We start from the raw sequence: 20,808 nt of genomic DNA, 5'->3' as shown, positions 1-20,808 counted from the left end.
CATTACTCCTCCTTCTGTCATCTGCTACCACTGAGAACAGTCTAGGTCCATCCTCTTTGGAACCCCCTGTCAGGTAGTTGAAAGCAGCTATCAAATCCCCCCTCATTCTTCTCTTCCGCAGACTAAACAATCCCAGTTCCCTCAGCCTCTCCTCATAAGTCATGCGTTCCAGTCCCCTAATCATTTTTGTTGCCCTCCGCTGGACTCCTTCCAATTTATCCACATCCTTCTTGTAGTGTGGGGCCCAAAACTGGACACAGTACTCCAGGTGAGGCCTCACCAATGTCGAATAGAGGGGAACGATCACGTCCCTCGATCTGCTGGCAATGCCGCTACTTATACATCCCAAAATGCCACTAGCCTTCTTGGCAACAAGGGCACACAGTTGACGCATATCCAGCTTCTTGTCCACTGTAACCCCTAGGTCCTTTTCTGCAGAACCCAGGAGTCCTGACTCCCAGTCCCCTCAACTCACTAGATTACCTGCCGCTCCCAGAATAGTGAACAGAACCCAGGAGTCCTGCCTCTCAGCTGGGATCCCTGAACTCCCCTCAGTCCCATCTCTGCTGGGGCCCATACAAGTATCACATCTGTCCCACACCCATCACAGTTACTACGGTGACTATATGGAGGGGGCAGGGCCTCACTCTGGAACCCCCCACCCTTGCCATGTTCTGGAACCGGGTTAGTCACCGCAGTAACAGATGGGGGCGGGGCAATCAGGTAGGCACCATGCTGGGGGCCCACCAGCGCTCCATGTTCACCAACGCCTGCATCAGCCCCTCCCTGGACCCCAGCGACCGGGCACCTGGCACCCTCTACCAGAAGAAGGGAAGGGTGCACCTGCTAGGGCTGCTCTCAGGTTCTCGTCCCCAAGAGGTAACTCCCGGTACCCCTCTTCCCCACTGTGTACTGGCTTCCCCCACTCTTGGGGGACCCAACATCTAAACTCTAACTTCATCGTCCTGCTGTTGGGAACTCCCCCAAGGGGCAAACACCAGGGGAAAATTGTTGGGTTGGGTTTAGTTTTCTTAGGGTCTCCTTAACTGGCGCATCTCTCTTTCCCTCACTATCCTGGGTAGGTGTTTGTAGAGAGACACCACTGGCTAAGGAGCAAGGGAGTGGGAGTCAGGACACTCTACTACCAACTTTGGGAGGAGTGGGGGCTAGCGGACTAGGGAGCTTTGAGCCAGGACCTCCTAAAGGGGAAAGGCCCCATGTCCCATTCCCTGCCGCCCTGAGCCAGCCAGTCTCCCTGGGGAAAAGCTGGGTCCCTCCTGCTTTTGCTCTGCGGTTTCAGGAGGAGGTTTTCAATTCTGGTGACGGAATCGTGGTCTTGATGAGGAAAGGGAAGAGGAAGGGGTCACCCAGAGGCCCCCCCTCAGGGAGAAGAGACAGCCTAGCCCCACATTGCAAGATGCAGGAGCCATGTGTGAGTGACACCTCTGACGGAGACCAGGACTCAGCCCCATCTGCAGGGAGGTGAGTAGGTTGAATGGGATCCTTATGGCCATTGGGACAAACTCATCCTTGCTGCAGCTCCACGGAGATTATATTAGTAGCACCTGGGCGTGCCGACTGAGATCAGCACCTGTTTAGGGGAAGGTGCTGCACAGATCCCAAGACCAGGGCCACAGTTGTGCCGGGCGCTGCACAGACCCTGATCAATATCAGGGCTCCTATTCTGGTGAGTGCTGCACAGACCTCCCCCATCCCAGATCAGGGGCCCTCACTGTCCCAGGTGCTGCACAGACCCTGACCAAGATTGGGGCTCCCACTGCACTGGACGCTGCTCAGACACACAGTGAGAGACAGTCCCAGCTCCAAAGAGCGCACAGTCTAAACAGACAAAGGGAGGGGAATGTGCTCTACTGGGTTAGAGTGGGGAGGGAGTGGCTAGGAGTCTGTTGCCAGCTCAGAGGGACAGTATATGATATCCCCTGTAGATGGACCCATTGGTCTCGTCTAGAGTGGCATGGTAGGGATGGTGATACTAGATTAGATGAGACCTTTAGATCTGATCTGGGGGCTACCAGGTTAGATGGCCCCGTTGCTCTTACCTTACACTTATCATCTCCTCTCCTTCCCACCACCAGGCAGAGAGACGTTCCTGAGGACACCCTTTTCTCCAAGCCAGCTCCCTCCTGCACCCCTGATCCCTTGCCCCACAGTCCCCGCCCCTCCTTCCCCTTCCAGTGGATGTGGGAGGAATTCTCACTCAACGGTCGCGCCCTCCTCCCAGCCCCTTCCCTGGACAAGGCCAAGAAGGGGGAGCTCCGCAGAGCCCCCAACAACTCCCCCCGTGAGAGTGTCCGCCCAACGATGATAGGTTTGCAGGGGCGTGAAGACCAATGGGCTGGCAGCTCACAGAGGCGCAGCAGCGCTGAGCGGGGAAGGATCAAGCAAGCACCCCATCCCTCCCCCAGCACCCTCTCCTCACTGTATTGGAAGATGGAGGCCCGGAGCGAGGCCCGCAAACGCCAGCTCCAGGAAGAGCGGAGGCACTGGCTCCAGCTAGCTCAGCAGCTGTTGAGTCTGGAAGAGGCTGTGTCCTCCCCAGCCTGGGAGGCGGTCACCTCCGCCCAGCAGCTCCGGGCCAGGCTGAGAGCTGAGGCCCTGTGCCTGGCCACAGAGCCCCAGGACCCAAGCCCCAGGGGGCACAGAAGGAAGGGCAGGGGGCTGGCCCCCAAAGACAAGACCCGGTTCCAGCCCATCATCAACCAGACCATCCCTGATTTTGAGACACTTCACAAGAAGTTCCAGGAGCAGCTGGAGAAGAGGAAAGTGAGAGGTGAGCCAAGGAGATGGATGCAATTGCTTTTGGGGTAGGATGAGGAAGCCGCTAATACAGAACCCCTTGCCTGGTACTGAGAGGGAGCTGCCTCTGAGGTGGGGCTGTTTATACAGGAATCCCTGGGGTGGGGCACAGGGGCTGTTTATACAGAGACCCCTCCCTTGGTGCTGAGATGCAGCTGCTTCTGGGGTGGGGCAGTGCAGCTGATGGGGGAGGGGTTCTGGGACCCTCTATTAATGCTTTTTGTGTCCCCCTCTTAGCCAAGCTGACCATCTGCAAACCCTTCCACCTCCATGCGGCCAGCAGCTCTCAGCACCAGCCTGGGGACGAGCTTAGAGACTGGGAGCAGCAACAGCTGCGCCAGCTCTGGAGCTTCCACTGTGGGTCCCAGTCCTGCTCAGAGTTCGACCCCCTGGCCTCGGTGCCACCCACCAGGGCCTCTGACAAACGGCAGGAGGCCACCAGGTATGTACAGTGCCCTTCAATCCATTCCCAGCTAAACCAGTCCTGGCCTCCCCACCCCCCTCCATCTCTGCTGCAGCCCCTCTGCTATTCCATCCCTAGCCCTGCTAGTACCCCTCAATCCTGACCAAGAGTGAGGGTGGCCACTCACACGTTCCCGGAATACCGAACATTCCAGTGCTACTGGGAATCGGATGAGCACACCTCCACCAGTGTCACACGAGGGACACCATTTTGAAGAGCATGCCGGATGGGGGACTAATGTTAGAAAGGCAGGACTGTCTGTCTTAAAAGCAGACAGCTGGCCTGCCTACCTAAAGCCCCCTGCTATCCCAGCCCTGGGTTCCAGCCCCCTCTGCCCCCAGCTCTGCCCCTCAATCCTGACCCGCAGCCCCCTGCTATCCCAGCCAGGGATTCCCCCCAGCCAGGGGACCTGGAACAATTTTTATAGATGCCACCTGGCTGACCCTTCTCCTTTGCTCCTGGTGCAGGCTATTGCTGTTGGAGTGGGAGCGGCGGGAGCAGCAGGAGAAGAGGCGAGCAGAGCAGCGCCGGGTCAAGCAGCAGCAGGTGCAGAGGGAAGTGGCCAAGTGCCTGGCAGCCTACAGTCCCCCGGGCAGCTTGGCCCAGACCACGCAAAGGAAGAGGGAAGAGCTGAGGTAAGGGAGAGAGAAAGAAGGGAGTAGCCTGGTGTGAGAGAGAGAGGAGTGTGGAAACCACCACATGGTGCTGCTGGTGCCTCTCTATCCCAACCCTCAGCCCCCTGCTAGTCCAGCCGCAAGCTCTGCCGGCACCCCTTAAATTTGACCCATGGCTCCTTACCCTCTCTTATAGGAATTAATTGTCAGTAGATAGGGCAGAGGACGGGTGCTCAGAACACCTGGGTTCTGTTCCTACCTCTACCACTGTACTTCAGCAAGTTCCTTTTTCCACTCTGGACCTCAGTTTGCTCTCTGCCCCTTGTCTGTTTCGAATGGGAGCTCGCTGGGGCAGAGACTGGCTCTCACTGGGAGGCTGTCTACAGTGCACTTAGCAGGTGTGATTGCTGAACATGCAGAAATACCTGAACTACCTTTGATCCAGGTAGCATGCTAACAATAGCTGTGTAGCCGTGGCAGCACAGATTAGCAGCCAAGTACAATCCCACCCAGAACCCTGCGTATGTTTGTACTCCGGTAGCTAGCCTGTTCCACCATCTGTGCGGCCATGACTGCACTTCTATTTTTAGCATGCTAGCTGGATTACAGCTAGCTCAGGAATGGCTACATATTCTGCAGTCACACTTCCCAGTTGCATAGTAGACAGACCCTGTGTGTCTGTGCAACACCTGGTATAACAGGGACCACGATCTTGGTCAGGGCCTCTAGATACCAATACACCTAATAATAACTATCTAGAGAACACTTTTACTTATGTGTATCTTTTCTCACATAAGTGGCCTTCTTGAAATCAGTGGGCTTGATAAAATACTAATAATTAATTGTAATAATTGTTCATAATATAGATACACAATAATTACATATTGATTATAATCAATAATGATTTAAAATAATGTATTAACAAATTTAATAAAAATGTATGGTTATTAACAGTGATCAATATGAAATCAACATGCATAATTATCAGTGGTAGCCTATAGTAATTCAGTAATAAATAATATTGATTTATTTTAATGTAATGCTATTAATGGTGATCAATATTAATTTAATTGTTTCGCAACAGTTCATAGTAATGTAGTTCTTTTTAAACATTAGTGATTACTAGAAATTTAGTGTTAAATTTAGTGTTCTGTCATTGTAGCAAATCTACCTCTCTGAGAGGTGGTGGTTAGGTCAGTGGAAGAATTCTTCCATCGAACTAGTGTTGTCTCCACTGGGGGTTCAGTCGGCTTAACTTCGTCACTCAGGGGTGTGGATTTTTCACACCCCTGAGCGACGTAGCTTTGTCTGCTGTAGTCCAGCCCTAAGTCTACAGAAGCACTCTTGTATCAGTATAGTTGCGTCTACACCAGAAGCGTTGCTGGCACAGCTATGTCAGCCAGGGAGTGTGAGGTTTTTCGCACTCCTAGTCAACACAGCTATGACGGCAAAACTTTGTAGTGTAAAGTAAGCCACACGCGCACATGTGGTCCATGCCTAACCAAAACCATCTGCCCACATTGCCCAGGGATTGGAACAAGCCTTTGTTGTACTGGGAGTGGTGCTTTACTGTCTCTCACTGCTATCTTAAATAAAGGGCAGCAGCCACCCTCACCAGCCTCAATGACATTTCACACACACCCCCCACACACTAATATTCAATTATTAATTCATCACAGTGTTCACTCCGCTTGTGTGTTACATCCTTTCCCCCATCCTGTGTCTGTCTGATCTATGTAGACTGTAAACTTTTCTGGGCAGGGACCATCTGCTACTTTGTGTTAGATGAGTGCTTTGCAAAATGGGGTCCGACCTTGGTTGGCCCTTAGGCACTGCCATAATAAACTATTATTATTATTATTATTATTATTAATAATAATAACAACAATACTATTAATACTAATTAATAATAACAACATTAATTGCCACTAGTATTTATTAATTGTTAATAGTGATATTAACCCGGTGTCTATCAATGATCATTATTAACATAATATTTATGAACCATAGAAATTAATATTTTACCATTCATAATAGAGTAGTAATATTTAGTATTTATGAATGATCAATATTTAATATTAACACTAAAATTAATATTGTACTCTATGACTGGAGAATTGCTAATATAGTTCCTATAATTAAGAAAGGGAAAAAGAAACTATAGGACTGTTAGTTTGACCTCAATTATATGCAAGGTCTTGGAACAAATTTTGAAAGAGAAAAGTAGTTAAGGACATAGAGGTGAATGGTCATTGGGATAAAATACAACATGGCTTAGAAAAGGTAGAATATACCAGACCAATCTGATCTCCTTCTTTGAGAAGATAACTGATCTTTTAGACAAAGGAAATGCAGTAGAGCTAATCTACCTGGATTTCAGTAAGGCATTTGATACAGTTTCACATGGGAAATTATTAATTAAATTGGAGAAGATGAAGATTAATATGAGAATTGAAAGCTGGATAAGGAGCTGCTTAAAGGGGAGTCTACAACAGGTCATACTGAAAGGTGATCTCTCAGGCTGGAGGGAAGTTACTGGTGGATTTCCCCAGGGATCAGTCTTGGGACCAGTCTTATTTAAAATTATTACTGACTGTGGCACAAAAAGTGAGAGTGTGCTAACAAAATTTGCATATGACACAAATTTGGGAGGTATTGCCAAAACCAGGGAAGACCAGAATATCTGACAAAAAGATCTGGATGACCTTGTAGACTGGAGTAATAGAAAAGGGATGAAATTTAATTGTGCAAAGTGCAAGGTCATGCATTTAGGGACTAACAACAAGATTTTTTGCTATAAACTAGGGATTTATCAGTTGGAAGTGACAGAGGCAGGGCCGGATTAACCTTTTGTGGGCCTGGCGCCAAACATATTTGTGGGCCCCCATTGAGGCAATGGAGCATGGCGCTGGGAGGTCAGTCCCCAGACCGAGGGACCAGCCAGGGGCATGGCATGGCAGGGGTGGCCCTGCTCTGCCCAGCCCAGTGCAAGGGCATTATTTATGAACCGGCAGTTGCCAGACTCACAGTGGCCCTGTGGTGCCAGCATGCCCCTTCCCCTCGGGGTGAGCCCAAGCCACGCCACAGAGCCCCCCGCCCAACACCCCCCCGACTCCCTATGACCAGAGTCCCCCCGGACCCACTATGCCCAGTGCCCCTCACAGACCTCCCCCAGAAATGCACAGCCCTCTGCACGACACCACCCCTGCCCAGCACTCCCCTGCCCACGGTCCCAGCACAACTGTCCAGCACCCTCCACAGAACCCCCACTCCCTATTGCCCCAACACACACATCTTCCCCCCCCCCTCACAGCCCAGCACCTGTCCCCCCACTCAGACTCCCCAGAGACCCACTCCCCCATGCCCTGCCTCCCGGCTGCACTCGCCGGCCCTGCTGGGAGCGGACTGTGTCTGCTGGGCTGAGCTGGCAGTGCAGCCAGGGCTGGTCCCGGGGCCGGGAATCACTCTGTCTCTTCAGGAGTGGTGCGATCAGCCAGGCCAAGGCCTGCCCCAGCCAGGCTCCCTCAAGACGCACTTGCCTGGAGGGGCCCAGCCAAGCCCCCACACTGTCCACCCCCTTCCGCCCCGAGGCGGAGACTGGCCAGGCTCCTGCACCAGCCCCAGGCAGCTCAGCTCCAGGGATACAGGCGGGGCCCCACTGGCCTAGAGCCAGAGATGCACTGGGGTCCTGCAAGGGGCCAGAGAAGAGCAGGGGGTTGGGGCCAGGGGACGTAGAGGAGTGGTCGGCCAGCCGGCAGGCAGGCTGAGAGGAGCAAGTGGGGGGCGGGGAGGGAGCCAGCAGGCAGGTGGGGTCTTGGGGTGCAGTGCAAGCGGAGCAGGCCAGGGCCCCTTCTGAGCATGGGCCCAGCTCCATGGAGCCACTGGCGCCATTGTAAACCTGGCACTTCTCAGAGGAGGAGAAAAATCCTGGGTATATTGGTTGATCGCAGGATGACTATGAGCTATCAGCGTGATGTGGTCATGAAACAGGCTAATGCAATCCTAGGAAGCATCAGACTAGATATTTCCAGTAGAGACAGGAAAGTGTTAGTACCATTATACAAAGCACTGGTGCTACCTCATCTGGAATACTGTGTGCAGTTCTGGTCTCCCATGTTGAAGAAAGATTAATTCAAACTGGAACAGGTATGGAGAAGGGCTACTAGGATGAGCCAAAGAATGGAAAACCTACATTATGAGAGGGAAATCAAAGACCTTGGCTTGTTTAGCCTAACCAAAAGAAGGCCGAGGGAGATATGATTGCTCTCTACAAATACATCAGAGGGATAAATACCAGGGAGGGAGAAGAGTTATTTAAGTTAAGCACCAATGTGGACACAAGAACAAATGGATGTAAACTGACCATCAACAAGTTTAGGCTGAAATTAGGTGAAGGTTTCTAACCATCAGAGGAGTTTGTTTGTCAGAGGGTGGAGATGGATGGCAGGGGAGAGATCACTTATGTTCTTATGAGTGAAGCTCTGGATCAGCCTTCCCAGGGGAGCAGTGGGGACAAAATATCTAACTGGCTTCAAGACTGAGCTTAATAATTTTATGGAAGGGATGGTATGATGGGACTGCCTAGAATGGCATGTGGCCCATCTGTGACTGCCAGTAGCAAAAATCCCCAACAGCTGGAGATGAGACACTCGAAGGGGAGAGCTCAGAGTTAGTACAGAGAATTCTTTCCCAGGTATCTGCTTGGCGAGTCTTGCCCATTTACTCAGGATCTAACTGATTGCCATATTTGGGGTTGGAAAGGAATTTCCCCCCGGGTCAGATTGGCAAAGACCTTGAGTGGTTTTCACCTTCCTCTGCAGCATGGGGCATAGTTCACTTGCAGGTTTAAATTAGTTGAAATGGTGAATTCTCTGTACTTGAAGTCTCTAAACCATGATTTGAGGACTTCAGTAACTCAACCAGAGATTAAGCATCTATTACAGGAGTGATGTTCTGTGGCCTGCCATGTGCAGGAGGTCAGACTAGATGATCACGATGGTCCCTTCTGACCTTAAAATCTATGAGTCTATAATTATTAATATAGATATTTAGTATTTATGAATATGTATCTTAATTTAATATTAACTGCTTTAGTGAATATATTCATATTCTTGATAGTGATATTATTTATGAATATAAATCATGATTCATATAATATTTTTAAACATAGTCGCTAGTATTAATTTATTGTTTTGCTGTGTTTTGTAGCCATGTTGATCTCAGGATATGAGAGAGACAAGCTGGGTGAGGTAACCAACAGAATTTGGTCCATTAAAAATATTATGTCACCTAGCTTGTCTCTCTCAGTATTAATTTAGTAATTGTTAATAGTGATATTAACTTAGTATTCAGGAACTACTGATATTTTAACATTTATTAACAATAGTAATTTATATTTAGTAATTAGTAGTGGTGAGTAATATTTAGTATTTATGAATGATCAACATTAATTTAATATTTATTAACATGACAATATATTTTAGTATGCAGTGCATACTCTTGGGTAGAGTACTGGACTGGGACTTAGGAGACCTGAGTTCTATTCATGGCTCTGCAAGTGGCCTGCTGGGTGACCTTGAGGAAGCCACTTCACCTTTCTGTGCCTCAGTTTCTCCATCTGTAAAATGGGGATACCGATACTGACCTCCTTTATAAAGCACTTTGAGATCTACTGCTGAAAAGTACTATAGAAGAGCTAAGTATCTATTTGTATTCTCCTTCTCTTTGTCCCATCACTCAGGGTCAGCAGTTCTTGTCCTTCATCTCCAAGCATTCTTGTCAAGTGGGTCTTCCAAGCTGACAAAAACCTTTTCATGTCCTCCTTCAGCATCTCTAACCATCTTTTTCTAGGTCTTCCTTGTGGTCTTTGTCCTGTGACTAGTAGTTCTTCTCTCTGGCTACCATATCCCACATCTCGTCATCTCACATGACCCAGCCATCTCAGTTGATACTCCCTCAGCTTTTCTGTGATGGTGGCTACCCGCATCATGGCTTGTACTGTTTCACTGCATAGCCTATTAGCTCTCATCTTACCCAGTGTCCACCTGTAATAAGTTTGGATATTTCCCCCAAAATCTTGTTAGTATTGTCACCGTTGGTTTGGTCGTTGTCTTACCTCCATAGAATCCTTAAATCTTAGACTAACTTCCCTATCCACAAGCCTCCACCACTTTATCCGTTGTCCCACAACTCATCTTCTGTCTTTTAATAGTAACTAATATTTAGTATTTATGAATGATTGATATTAATTTAGTATTTATGAACAGTACTAAACAATATTTTGATATCTTAAAAGAGAATAATATTAATTTGGAGTTATGGATATCAATCAATATTAATTTAATATTTGTTAAAAACATTAAGAACATAAGAACAGCCATACTGGGTCAGACCAGAGGTCCATCTAGCCCAGTATCCTGTCTTCTGAAAGTAGTCAATCCCAGGTGCCCCAGAGGGAATGAACAGAACAGGTAATCATCAAATGATCCATCCCCTGTCGCCCATTCCCAGCTTCTGGCAAACAAAGGCGACGGATACCATCCCTGCCCATCCTGGCTAATAGTCATTGATGGACCTGTCCTCCATGAACTTATCTAGTTCTTTTTAGAATCCTGTTATAGTCTTGGCCTTCACAACATCCTCTGGCAAAGAGTTCCACAGGTTGACTGCGTTGTGTGAAGAAATACTTCCTTTTGTTTGTTTTAAACCTGCTGCCTTATGAGAAGGAGTAAATAACACTTCCTTATTTATTTTCTCCACACCAGTCATGATTTTATAGGTCTCTTTCATATCTCCCCTTAGTCGTCTCTTTTCCAAGCTGAAAAGTCCCAGTCTTATTAATCTCTCCTCATATGGAAGCTGTTCCATACCCTAATCATTTTTGTTGCCCTTTTCTGCACCTTTTCCAATTTCAATATATCTTTGTTGAAATGGGGCGACCACATTTATATGCAATATTCAAGATGTGGGCATACCATGAATTTATATAGAAGCAATATGGTATTTTCTGTCTTGTTATCTATCCCTTTCTTAATGGTTCCCAACATTCTGTTAGCTTTTTTGACGGCTGCTGCATATTGAGTGGATGTTTTCAGAGAACTATTCACAATGACTCCAAGATCTCTTTCTTGAGTGGTAACAGCTAATTTAGACCCCACCATTTTATATGTATAGTTGGGATTATGTTTTCCAGTGTGCATTACTTTGCATATATCAACATTGAATTTCATCTGCCATTTTGTTGTCCAGTCACTCAGTTTTGTTAGCTCCCTTTGTAACTCTTCACAGTCTGTTTTGGACTTAACTATCTTGAGTAGTTTTGTATCATCTGCAAATTTTGCCACTTCACTGTTTACCCCTTTTTCCAGATCATTTATGAATATGTTGAATGGGACTGGGCCCAGTACAGACCCCTGGGGGACCCCACTATTTACCTCTCTCCATTCTGAAAACTGACTGTTTATTCCTACCCTTTGTTTCCTATCTTTTAACCAGTTACTGATCCATGGGGGACCTTCCCTCTTATCCCATAACAGTTTATTTTGCTTAAGAGCGTTTGTGAGGGACCTCGTCAAAGGCTTTCTGAAAATCTAAGTGCACTATATCCACTGGACCCCCCTTGTCCACATGCTTGTTGATCCCCTCAAAGAATTCTAATAGATTGGTGAGGCATGATTTCCCTTTACAAAAACCATGTTGACTCTTCCCCAACAAATTATGTTAATCTATGTGTCTGACAATTCTGTTCTTTACTATAGTTTTCCCGGTACTGAAGTCCGGCTTACCGGCCTTGTAATTGCCGGGGTCACCTCTGGATCCCTTTTTAAAAATTGGCGTCTCATTAGCTATCCTCCAGTCATTTGGTACAGAAGCTGATTTAAATGATAGGTTACATACCACAGTTAGTAGTTCTGCAATTTCATATTTGAGTTCCTTCAGAATTCTTGGATGAATACTATCTGGTCCTTAATTTATCAATTTGTTCTAAAACCTCCTCTAATGACACCTTAATCTGGGACAATTCCTCAGATTTGTCACCTAAAAAGAATGGCTCAGGTTTGGGTATCTCCCTCACATCTTCAGCCGTGAAGACCGATCCAAAGAATTCATTTAGTTTCTCCACAATGGCCTTCTCGTCCTTGAGTACTCCTTTAGCATTAATATTAATTGAATAATTTATAATAGTGATTAATATTTTAGTATTAATGATTATCAGTAGTATTTAATCTTTGTTATATAATATAGATATATTAATTAGTAATAACAGTGATCAGTAGCTATTTAGTATTTATTATTGTTATTAACCACTAGGTGTCGCTGGTTCCCCACAAAATTCTGCTCCTATTCTGGCTGGGTCTTAGGGTGAATGGGACCCAAAAGTGTCGGGGGGTGTGTGTGTAAAAATTAGGAGTTAAAAAAACACACATACAAAAACCAAGAGTGAGAGACTGTCAGCATGGAAACATCTGGTAAAGATACACCCTGGCTATGCTGACACGCATCACAAATGCACTCCGATAACCAGACTCCTCCAACACACCACCACTCAGACCTCTGCTACACTCAGACACCCCAGCTACACCCAGACACACTATCTCCCCGCCGACACCCAGACGTGCCGACTTCCACAACAACACCTCTCATCCCCCCGCCCCCCGCAATACTCAGACACAACAACACCTAAACATCAGCCTAATACATGGACACCCAGACAGTCTGACACCTCCCTCTGTTATCCTCCCTTGACACCCCAACACCCAGACACACTGATTTCCTCATTGACAACCAGAGACACTGACACACACACATTCTGACACCCTGACACCTACCAGTTCCAGACAAACAGACACCCCTCTCCAATACCTCCGCACACACTAACTCCCAGACACTTTGATCACCACCAACGTCCAGGCATACCAACATTCAGATTCTCTCCTAACACACTGACACCCAGACACCCCAACACCCCTCGACATCCAGGCGGCCTGACACACACACCCCAACATCCAGACACACTGACTTCCACACTCACGACACCCCCCAACACACACACCCTGAACACTCTGACACACGAACATGCAGACACACTGACACCAAGACATAAACCCTACCTACAGACATATCCCCCCACAATGCCCAGACACACACATACTACACACAACTACACCTACACAGACACAAACACACTTGGATACACATCCACACTTAGGGTGACCAGATGACAAGAACAAAATATCGGGACACATGGCGGGGTAGCCACAGGCTTACCCCCCCATCAGGGCCGGCTCTAGGTTTTTTGCCGCCCCAAGCAACAACAACAACAACAACAAAAAGCCGGAGTGCCACCAAAGCAAAATATCGGGACAAATGGGGCAAACAACTATATATCGGGAGAGTCCCGATTTTATCGGGACGTCTGGTCACCCTATCCACACTCTACACACCACACCGACACCAACAGTGACACACACAAAGACCCCTGAGGCCTCCTGGGCCCAGACATTGCAGCGAGTGCTGGGCTGAAACTGGGGAGCCATGTGACTGGGGCAAGTGTTAAATGACCTAAGTGAAAAGGGAAGATTTGAGATAAGCTTGATAGGCATATTTCAGATTCAAATCCAAACCCAAAGATTCTGCAGGATCACCCAGCGCCCCCACCCTCACCCAGGCCCTATAGAGCCTCCAGATCTCTCATACCCTATAGATCTCCCACAATTTCCCAGACTTCACAGAGCCTCTTGCATCTCCCAGCCCCAATGGCCCAGCTCCTATATATCCCCTGGTTCTCCCAGACCCTATAGTTCCCCCTGGATCCTCCAACTCTACTGGACCAGATCCTAAAGGACCTGGAGCCCAGGTGGTGGGATTGGGGGATCCGTTCTGATCCTGGTGGGCGGTAATATTCCCTCAGTGCAGCCAATGCCCTGGGCAGAGGATCCAGTAGATCCCTGAGCATCCTTGTGAATGGGCACTGAAGGAGGGGCAGTGATTGAGGGTGGGATTCTCTGCAGTCACCCTCTCTGTGCTGTTGCTCTAGGAGGCTGGAGCAGCAGCGCATGGCAGAGTATGATGCCCAGCTGCGGGAGATCCAAGAGAGGGTGGAGAGCCGGCCCTACCTCTTTGAGCGTGTCATGCAGGTGAGAGAGGAGTGGGGGCTAGTGGGTTAGAGCAGGGGAAGGAGGCTGGGAGTCAGGACTCCTGGGTTTCATCTCTGGCTCTGGGAGGGGAGTGGGGTCTAATGGTTAGAGAAGGGGGAAATGGCACCCAGGACTCTTCAGTTCTATCTTGAGATCTGGGAGGGGAGTCTAGTGGTTAGAGCAGGGAGGCTGGGAGCCAGGATGCCTGGGTTCTGTTCCTGGTTCTGAACTCCCCCATTGCTCTCTTGGCTATAGGAGATCCCCACTAGCTCAGCTAGGAGAGGTTTGAGTGTGGGCAGTCTGAGCCCAGCTCCGTTCTGTATGTGATGCGAATGATGTCCCTGCCTCTCGCCCCACAGACCAACGCCCGCTTGGCTGTGGAGCGGCGCTTCTCCCAGGTGCTGGCAGCGCTGGGCATCGATGAGGGGCTGCTGTGGAGACATTCAGGGCACCTGGCCAAGGGCAACACTGCCAGGACAGCCGGAAGAGCCACACAGAGGCGGTCACGGAGCATCTCCTAGACCAGGTGCTGGATATCCCCCATGGATCCCGCTGTCCTGGGCCCTATACATCCCCCGTCCCTATAGATCCATGCTGGATCCCTCTGCCCCAGGTCTGATAGCGTCTCCCTGGATTCCACAGCTCTGAGCCCTATAGATCTCACTGCCTTGGATCCTATAGCTCACCATCTGGCTGTCCCAGCCCCAAGCACTATGGATCACCTGGATGCTGGGTACTCCAGGCTCTATAGATCCAGCTGGATCTTCCATTTTCCTCTGTCCAGGGTCGATAGCTCTCCCAGCACAGGGCCTTCTGAACCTCCTGGGTCATCCAGCCCTCGCAGGACTCCTAGGTTCTATTCCCACCTCTGGGAGGGGAGGGGGAATCTAGTGGTTCCTTTGGTTCATGTCCTGCTAACAGGTTGCAGCTGAACAAGAGGTTAGAGTCTCCTCTGGACGCTCTGGACACCGCCTGAAAATAACCCTGGCTGGAACGGAGAAGGGTCACATACAGCTCCCTGCATCAGAGACGCAAAGTACCACCAAATAAATGAGTCTTTGAGAGCAGAGTTTGCTTTTTTCTTACTGGGATTACTGCACCAAATCGAGCAGGGGGCGTGCTGAGCCGGAAACCGAGACAGCCAGGACTCCTGTGTTCTACGCCTGGCTTTGGAAGGAGGATGTGGCCCAGTAGTTAGAGGAGGGCAGGAAGCTGGGAGTTGTTATTTTTATTACTATTTTTATTTTACTGTTGTTTAGTATCAGCTAGAGGCCTTGGCTGAGATGGGGGCCCTTGTAGTACTGGGTGCTGCACAGACCTTGACTGAGATTTGGGCCCCCGTTGTGCGGTCCGCTGCATAAAAAGTGAGATTGGGGCCCCCACTTTGCCAGGCAATGCACAGGCCCTGACCAAGGTTGTGGCCCCCATTATGCTGGATACTGCATAGACCCCAACTGAGATTGGGTGCCCCATTTTGCCTGGCGCTGCGCAGACACAATGAGAGAGAGTCCCTGCCCTGATGAACTCACAGTCTATAGTTTTCAGGGTTAATGCCTCACTGAGAAGCGTGGAGCAGCTCCCCCTTCCCGGAGCAATCAGCTCAGGCTCCATGCAGACTCAGGCAGCTGTTGCTGCATTGATAATACTGGGATTGTGGAGTGCTGTTCGGTGGCAACCATGGGATCATGGAAGGGATGGTGCCCTGGCAGCTTAAATTAAAAACAGTAGGGGGATCGTGGGAAATCCATTTTAGGGACAGTAAAAACATCAAATATGTTGCCAGGGGGTTGGGAGCGCCCAAGTCCGGAGAGACAGAACCCTAGTATCATGGAGCACGGCTGAAGAAAACATGGCCTGGGGGAGGTAAGAGAACAGCCATGCTGCAACCACTGGGATGGGGCGAAGGAAGCTGTCAGCCCTGGATTTCCCCTGTTGCCCCCAGCCCCAGATCCCCTCAACCCTGTATCCTCCTACAGCCCATGTTCCCCTCACCCTCCAGCCCTGAGTCCCCCACAACCTTAGATTCTCCCCTCCACTCCCCACAACCCCAGACACCCAACAGCCCTAGATTCTCTCTTTCTCTCCCCCACAGCCCAGCTCCCCTCACCTCCCCCCTCCACTTGAGACAGCCCTAGATCCCCCCTTCCCTGCAGGCTTCCTTGCCTCTCACTACCTAGGCAGCTGCCTGCTTCCCAAGCCTCTGTTCAAGCTCGTCTAACATTTCTCTCCCCTCAACCCTACTTAGCTCTGTCTTTCCCGGGCTCCCCAGGGACTGACGTCTCCCCCCACCCCTTCCCGAGTCCAGGTGAGAGGCATTGAATCTGGGGAACAAGGCTGGGAGTGGGAGAGCATCCAGATCCCGGGTCTTGGCTGGAGCACACCTGCCTCCCCGCTGATCGTTTAAAGAGCCCCAGCCCCGCTTGGACACAGGACTCCTGGGTTCTAGGCTCGGCTCTGGGAGAGGACTGGGGGCTAGTGGGTTAGAACAGGAGGGACTGTGAGTCGGGACTCCTGGGTTCTATTCCCAGGTCTGGGAGGAGGAGGGGGGCCTCGTGGGATAGAGCAGGAGGGACTGGGAACTAGGACCCCCCGCTGCCCTCCCTGTACCAAATGGGGGGTGAGAAGCAGCACTGGCGATACGAACGAACGGCTAGAAACCGGTTTGTACTGACCCCACTGCTGCTGCGTGGCTCTCTGAGCTTAATGTCCCTCCCCTCCGCCCTTATTCTCATTGCACTGTCCCAGTTGCTTCCTCCCCCCCTCCCGGACTCTGCACCTGCCTCAAGGTAAGAGCAGATCCTTGCCCCACCCACTGAAAGCTGAGACCAGCTCCTCTTCAGAAGGGACGATCAGCTCCCAGCTCTAGGGGCAAAGTGAGGTCTAGCAGCTAGAGCAGGGGGCTGGGAACCAGGACTCCTGGGTTCTATCCTGGCTCTGGAAGGGGAATAGATACTAGTGGCTACAGCAGAGAGGCTCGAACCCCAAACTCTGTCACTGCTGCCCTTCCAATCTCCAGGCTTCTGGTTCCAGCTCTCTACTGGATATAAAGAGACAAACTCACGTGGGTGAAATGCTCTGAGAACTAAGTCAAGCAGAAGTGCCATGTAAATACCAAAAAGGGCAGAGGTGCGTGTATGGGGGTACCTGAAATACCTTGGGGGGGCTGAACGGGTGTGGGCGGGTAGCTGAATGGCCATGGATATCTGTCAGGTTTTGGGGGAGAGTAGATACCTGGAGGGGTTGTCAGGGTGCATGTGGGGGTACCTGAAACATGGGATTGTCTGTGTGGGGGTGCCTGATACATCCTGGGGGACTGTAAAGGTGTGTGTGCGTGTGCAGGGGGTAGTTGAATGGCCATTGGGGGCTGTTGGTGTGTGCATGAGACAGGTACCTGGAAAGTCCTGCTGCACTGTGGGGTGTCTGTGGGAGGGGGTAGTTGATCAGGTGTTAGGGGTGTGTGTGTGTGTGGGGTAGTTGAGCTGTGGGAGGCTGTTGGGGGTGTGTGGTGGTACAGGGAGGTGCCGTCTAACCCCTTCCCTTCCTTGCCCCACAGCACCCCCCCATACACACCATGAAGCTCCGCTACATCAAAGCTTATGTCTGGCTCTCCTGCGTCTTTGTCGCCAATGTGATAGTCTACACTGTAGTGATGCTCTCAAGGAGGCCACTCGATCTGCAGGCTTCAGGGAGATCAGCCTTCGTTGGGGGCCATTTGAGGCTGTGGCAGCACAGGGACCTCCAGGGCCTTCCCCTCTGGAACTTGTTGATGCTCTACATGGACCAGCTGGACAACCCCATACTGAGGAATGCCACAGCCCAGTTCAACCTCACACTGCCAGGGACGTGTGGAGAGAGCTTCCATGAAGCCGCCCAGAGGTTGACAGATTTCTCCTCCTACCCCAGCCACCTCCAGGCTTTCGTCCTCTCCATGCACTGCAGGGACTACCCACTGCTAGTGGGGCCAGCAGATGATGAGGCCTGCCCAAATGGGACACAACTGCTGGTGGCTGTTAAGTCCCAGTTGGCCAACTTTGACCGACGTCAAGCCATCCGGCAGACATGGGGCCGAAGTGGGCTGGTCAGGAATGTGACAGTGCAGACGCTCTTCCTGTTGGGCAGGCAAGGCTCAGGGGACGGGCATCCGGATCTGGAGGCACTTCTGGAGCTGGAGAGGAGGAAAAATAGCGATCTCCTGCTTTGGGACTTCCAGGATACCTTCTACAATCTCAGCCTAAAGGACATCCTGTTCCTAGGGTGGCTGCGGGGCCACTGCCCCAGCGTGGAGTTGATCTTCCTTGGGGGGGATGATGTCTTTCTTAGGGTGGACACCCTGGTGGCTTACGCTGGGAGCCTTGATGCTGTCGCTCGCCGGGGCCTCTTTGCTGGCCATGTCATCCAGGATGCTGCCCCAGTTCATGACTGCAAACACAAGTACTATATCCCTGAGTCCTTCTATCAGGGCACCTACCCACCCTATGTGGGGGGTGGAGGGATCCTTTGCTCACGGGATGTGGCTGCCCGGCTCTACGAGGCTTCGTGCCACTTGCCCCTCTTCCCTATCAACAACATCTACCTGGGGATCTGCCTAAGAGAGCTGGCGCTGGTGCCACAGAACCACCCTGGTTTTTGGACCTTCAACATGAAGGCTGAGGGACGGGAGGACTTTTGTGCTTACAAGGAACTCATCCTGGTGGATCACAGGACACCCCAGGATATCATCCGGCTGTGGCGAGGCCTGCATGACCCTGCTTTGGCCTGCTAGGCCCCATGGTGGTGGCCATGTTGATTGTCTACTTTTTCTTTGGTGGCCATCTGTTTTCTAGCTTTCCTTGGTGGACATCTTGGCTGATTGGTTGGCCAGTGTTCTTTGGAGACTATCTTTGCCTCCTGGAGGATATTTCCCCTATGCCTCCCTCATGCAGACACCAAGAACTGCTGCTACTCTGGAGGCTCGGCTCTGAATCCAAGGCTGCCATCTTAGTCCTTGACAGCTGGCTACAGTGCTGCTGCTTAGCCCATCGGGGACCACCCCACAGTGCCTCCTGCTGACTAAGCAGAGATTGAGTTCCTCGTGCAGACGAGATACATATCCAGAGAAAACTGGGGATGCTACTGCTGTTGCCATGCCTGTGGGATGAACGGCTCAGTAGGGGGCACTCCCTCCTCACAGTAAGTGCTCCCCCTATGCCCCAGGGGGTTCTTTGCTGCAGGGAGCAGGATGGGGGGGCTGTATGGGGTGCTCTCCTGTCACAGTCAGTGCTGATCCCAGCATGGAACTAGGGGCTGTTGTACTTAAGTGGTGCATAGACTTAGCAGAGGGGTGAATCAGAGGGAGACACCTGTCTCAGCTGTAAAATTTGGACTTAGACTATTGAGTTTCAACTAAAAGGGTCATTTTTAAATGCAGTTCATTGGTAACATGCAGAAATCCTCTCATTTTGTTCTTGGTTCCTCCTGCATTCAGAGAAGCAGGGCTTTGTACATTTCTTATAAATAAACAATATTGCATCAAAGAAATACCGGAGTATCAGCAATTTCTCCTCTTCATTGGAACATCCCCAGAGTCCTGAAATTTGACTAGCTGCTTGGGTCAAAAACACAACAGCACAAACTGTACATGGTGCTTCTCACTGCAGGTAAAATATGCTACACAGATAACTACAGCACTGTCCATGAATTGTGCTGGCTGCAATGTATTGCGTGTCTGTGTGTCGTCTCTGACCCAACTATTGCCTGATCTATGGCTGTTCTATAGCAACCCCAAAGATACAGTCCCTGATCATTGTAAGACACAGGAAGGCTGGCCTTGTCTTTAAGGCACAGAGCTGGGATCCAGAAGATCTTGCTTCCATTCCCAGCTCTGCTACAGCTTTCCTGTGTGACCTTGTGCAACTCACTTCATCTCTCTGGGCTTCAGTTTACCCATCTACAAAGCAGGTCTAATAATCCTTCCTTTGTCTAGTTAGACTGTGAGCTCTTCAGGGCAGGGGCTGTCTCTCAGTGATTGTCTCGAGGCCTGACATGACGGGGGCCCTGAGTCAGGACTCCTGGTTTCTGTCCCTACTCCTGTCATTATGACCGTAGCCAGCTTGCTTCCTCTGTATGCCTCATTTTGCCTGTACCAAGGGTTAATTTATGAACAAGCTTTGAGCTTCCTTGGCAGCAAGAGGCCGGAGAAGGGGAGCGGGACAAGCAGCAGAGCCCTGGGCAGTCACAGGAATGTTATCTGATCATGCTGAGAGCTGCAATTTCACCCCCTAAGCTCCTGTTTACATCTCTCCCATTGCACTCTGGTTATGAACCAGCAAAGAAGTTGAGAGCAGCTCCTTCATACCTGGCCAGGAGCCAGGGTAATGCCATGAAATAACCCTCTGTGTAGCGGAAAAAAGAAGCTGAACTGGAAATACAAGATGAGGCGTCAAGAACCCTTGGGGAAATGCTATCTTCTCCCCCTTCCCCCCCCCACCCCGCTGTGCCAGTGGAAGTGGGGTCTAGTGGTTAGAGAAGGGGAGGCTAGGGGTGATGGTCAGGACTCCTGGGTTCTATCCCCAGATCTGGGAAGGGAGTGGGGTCTAGTGGGCTAGAGCAGTGGGGGGAGCTGGGGTTCAGGACTTTTGGGTTCTAACCCCAACTGTGGGAGACAAGTAGGGTTTAGTATGTTAGAGCAGGGGTTCCCAAACCTTTTACTCAAGTGACCCACCAACTGCATTTTGTCTTTTTTTTTTTTTAGCAACATGTGTAGGTCCAAATTCATGCCATCCCCCTCCCCAATTGTAGG

At 50.4% G+C, this 20,808-nt stretch overlaps 2 protein-coding genes across 4 annotated transcripts; both read left to right on the top strand.

Moving 5' to 3' along the window:
- Positions 1-643: 643 nt before the first annotated feature.
- On the top strand, positions 644-15,154 carry LOC114021996 (testis specific 10 interacting protein). Its single transcript, XM_037904569.2, has 8 exons — positions 644-879; positions 1,301-1,482; positions 2,097-2,791; positions 3,055-3,259; positions 3,748-3,915; positions 13,931-14,030; positions 14,390-14,556; positions 14,952-15,154. The coding sequence occupies exons 1-7, from the start codon at positions 670-672 to the stop codon at positions 14,549-14,551; spliced, it is 1,722 nt and encodes a 573-aa protein (XP_037760497.2). The 5' UTR covers positions 644-669; the 3' UTR covers positions 14,552-14,556; positions 14,952-15,154.
- Positions 15,155-16,458: 1,304 nt separating this feature from the next.
- LOC102933292 (N-acetyllactosaminide beta-1,3-N-acetylglucosaminyltransferase 2) lies at positions 16,459-19,547 on the top strand. 3 transcript variants are annotated; one of them, XM_007070308.4, is made up of 2 exons: positions 16,459-17,156; positions 17,584-19,547. In XM_007070308.4, the coding sequence occupies exon 2, from the start codon at positions 17,602-17,604 to the stop codon at positions 18,790-18,792; it is 1,191 nt and encodes a 396-aa protein (XP_007070370.2). In that variant the 5' UTR covers positions 16,459-17,156; positions 17,584-17,601; the 3' UTR covers positions 18,793-19,547. The 3 variants fall into 3 exon arrangements, with proteins under 3 accessions (XP_007070370.2, XP_043406729.1, XP_043406728.1); XM_043550794.1 differs by having other exon boundaries at positions 16,476-16,816; XM_043550793.1 differs by having other exon boundaries at positions 16,476-17,091.
- The last annotated feature ends 1,261 nt before the right edge of the window (positions 19,548-20,808 follow it).

This window comes from Chelonia mydas, chromosome 7 (assembly GCF_015237465.2).
Source record: "Chelonia mydas isolate rCheMyd1 chromosome 7, rCheMyd1.pri.v2, whole genome shotgun sequence".
Taxonomy (NCBI): Eukaryota; Metazoa; Chordata; order Testudines; family Cheloniidae; genus Chelonia; species Chelonia mydas.
Note: the sequence above shows the minus strand (reverse complement) of the source record. Positions and strands in the feature narration are given on the sequence as shown.

What these genes read in the sequence shown, in the direction of transcription:
- LOC102933292 (XM_007070308.4), top strand. Translation starts at nt 17,602, where the DNA reads ATGAAGCTCCGCTACATCAAAGCTTATGTCTGGCTCTCCTGCGTCTTT.
- LOC114021996 (XM_037904569.2), top strand. Translation starts at nt 670, where the DNA reads ATGTTCTGGAACCGGGTTAGTCACCGCAGTAACAGATGGGGGCGGGGC. An exon ending in GGAGAAGAGGAAAGTGAGAG is followed by an intron (nt 2,792 to 3,054) that starts GTGAGCCAAGGA and finishes TCCCCCTCTTAG; the next exon opens with CCAAGCTGACCATCTGCAAA. An exon ending in TCTTTGAGCGTGTCATGCAG is followed by an intron (nt 14,031 to 14,389) that starts GTGAGAGAGGAG and finishes CTCGCCCCACAG; the next exon opens with ACCAACGCCCGCTTGGCTGT.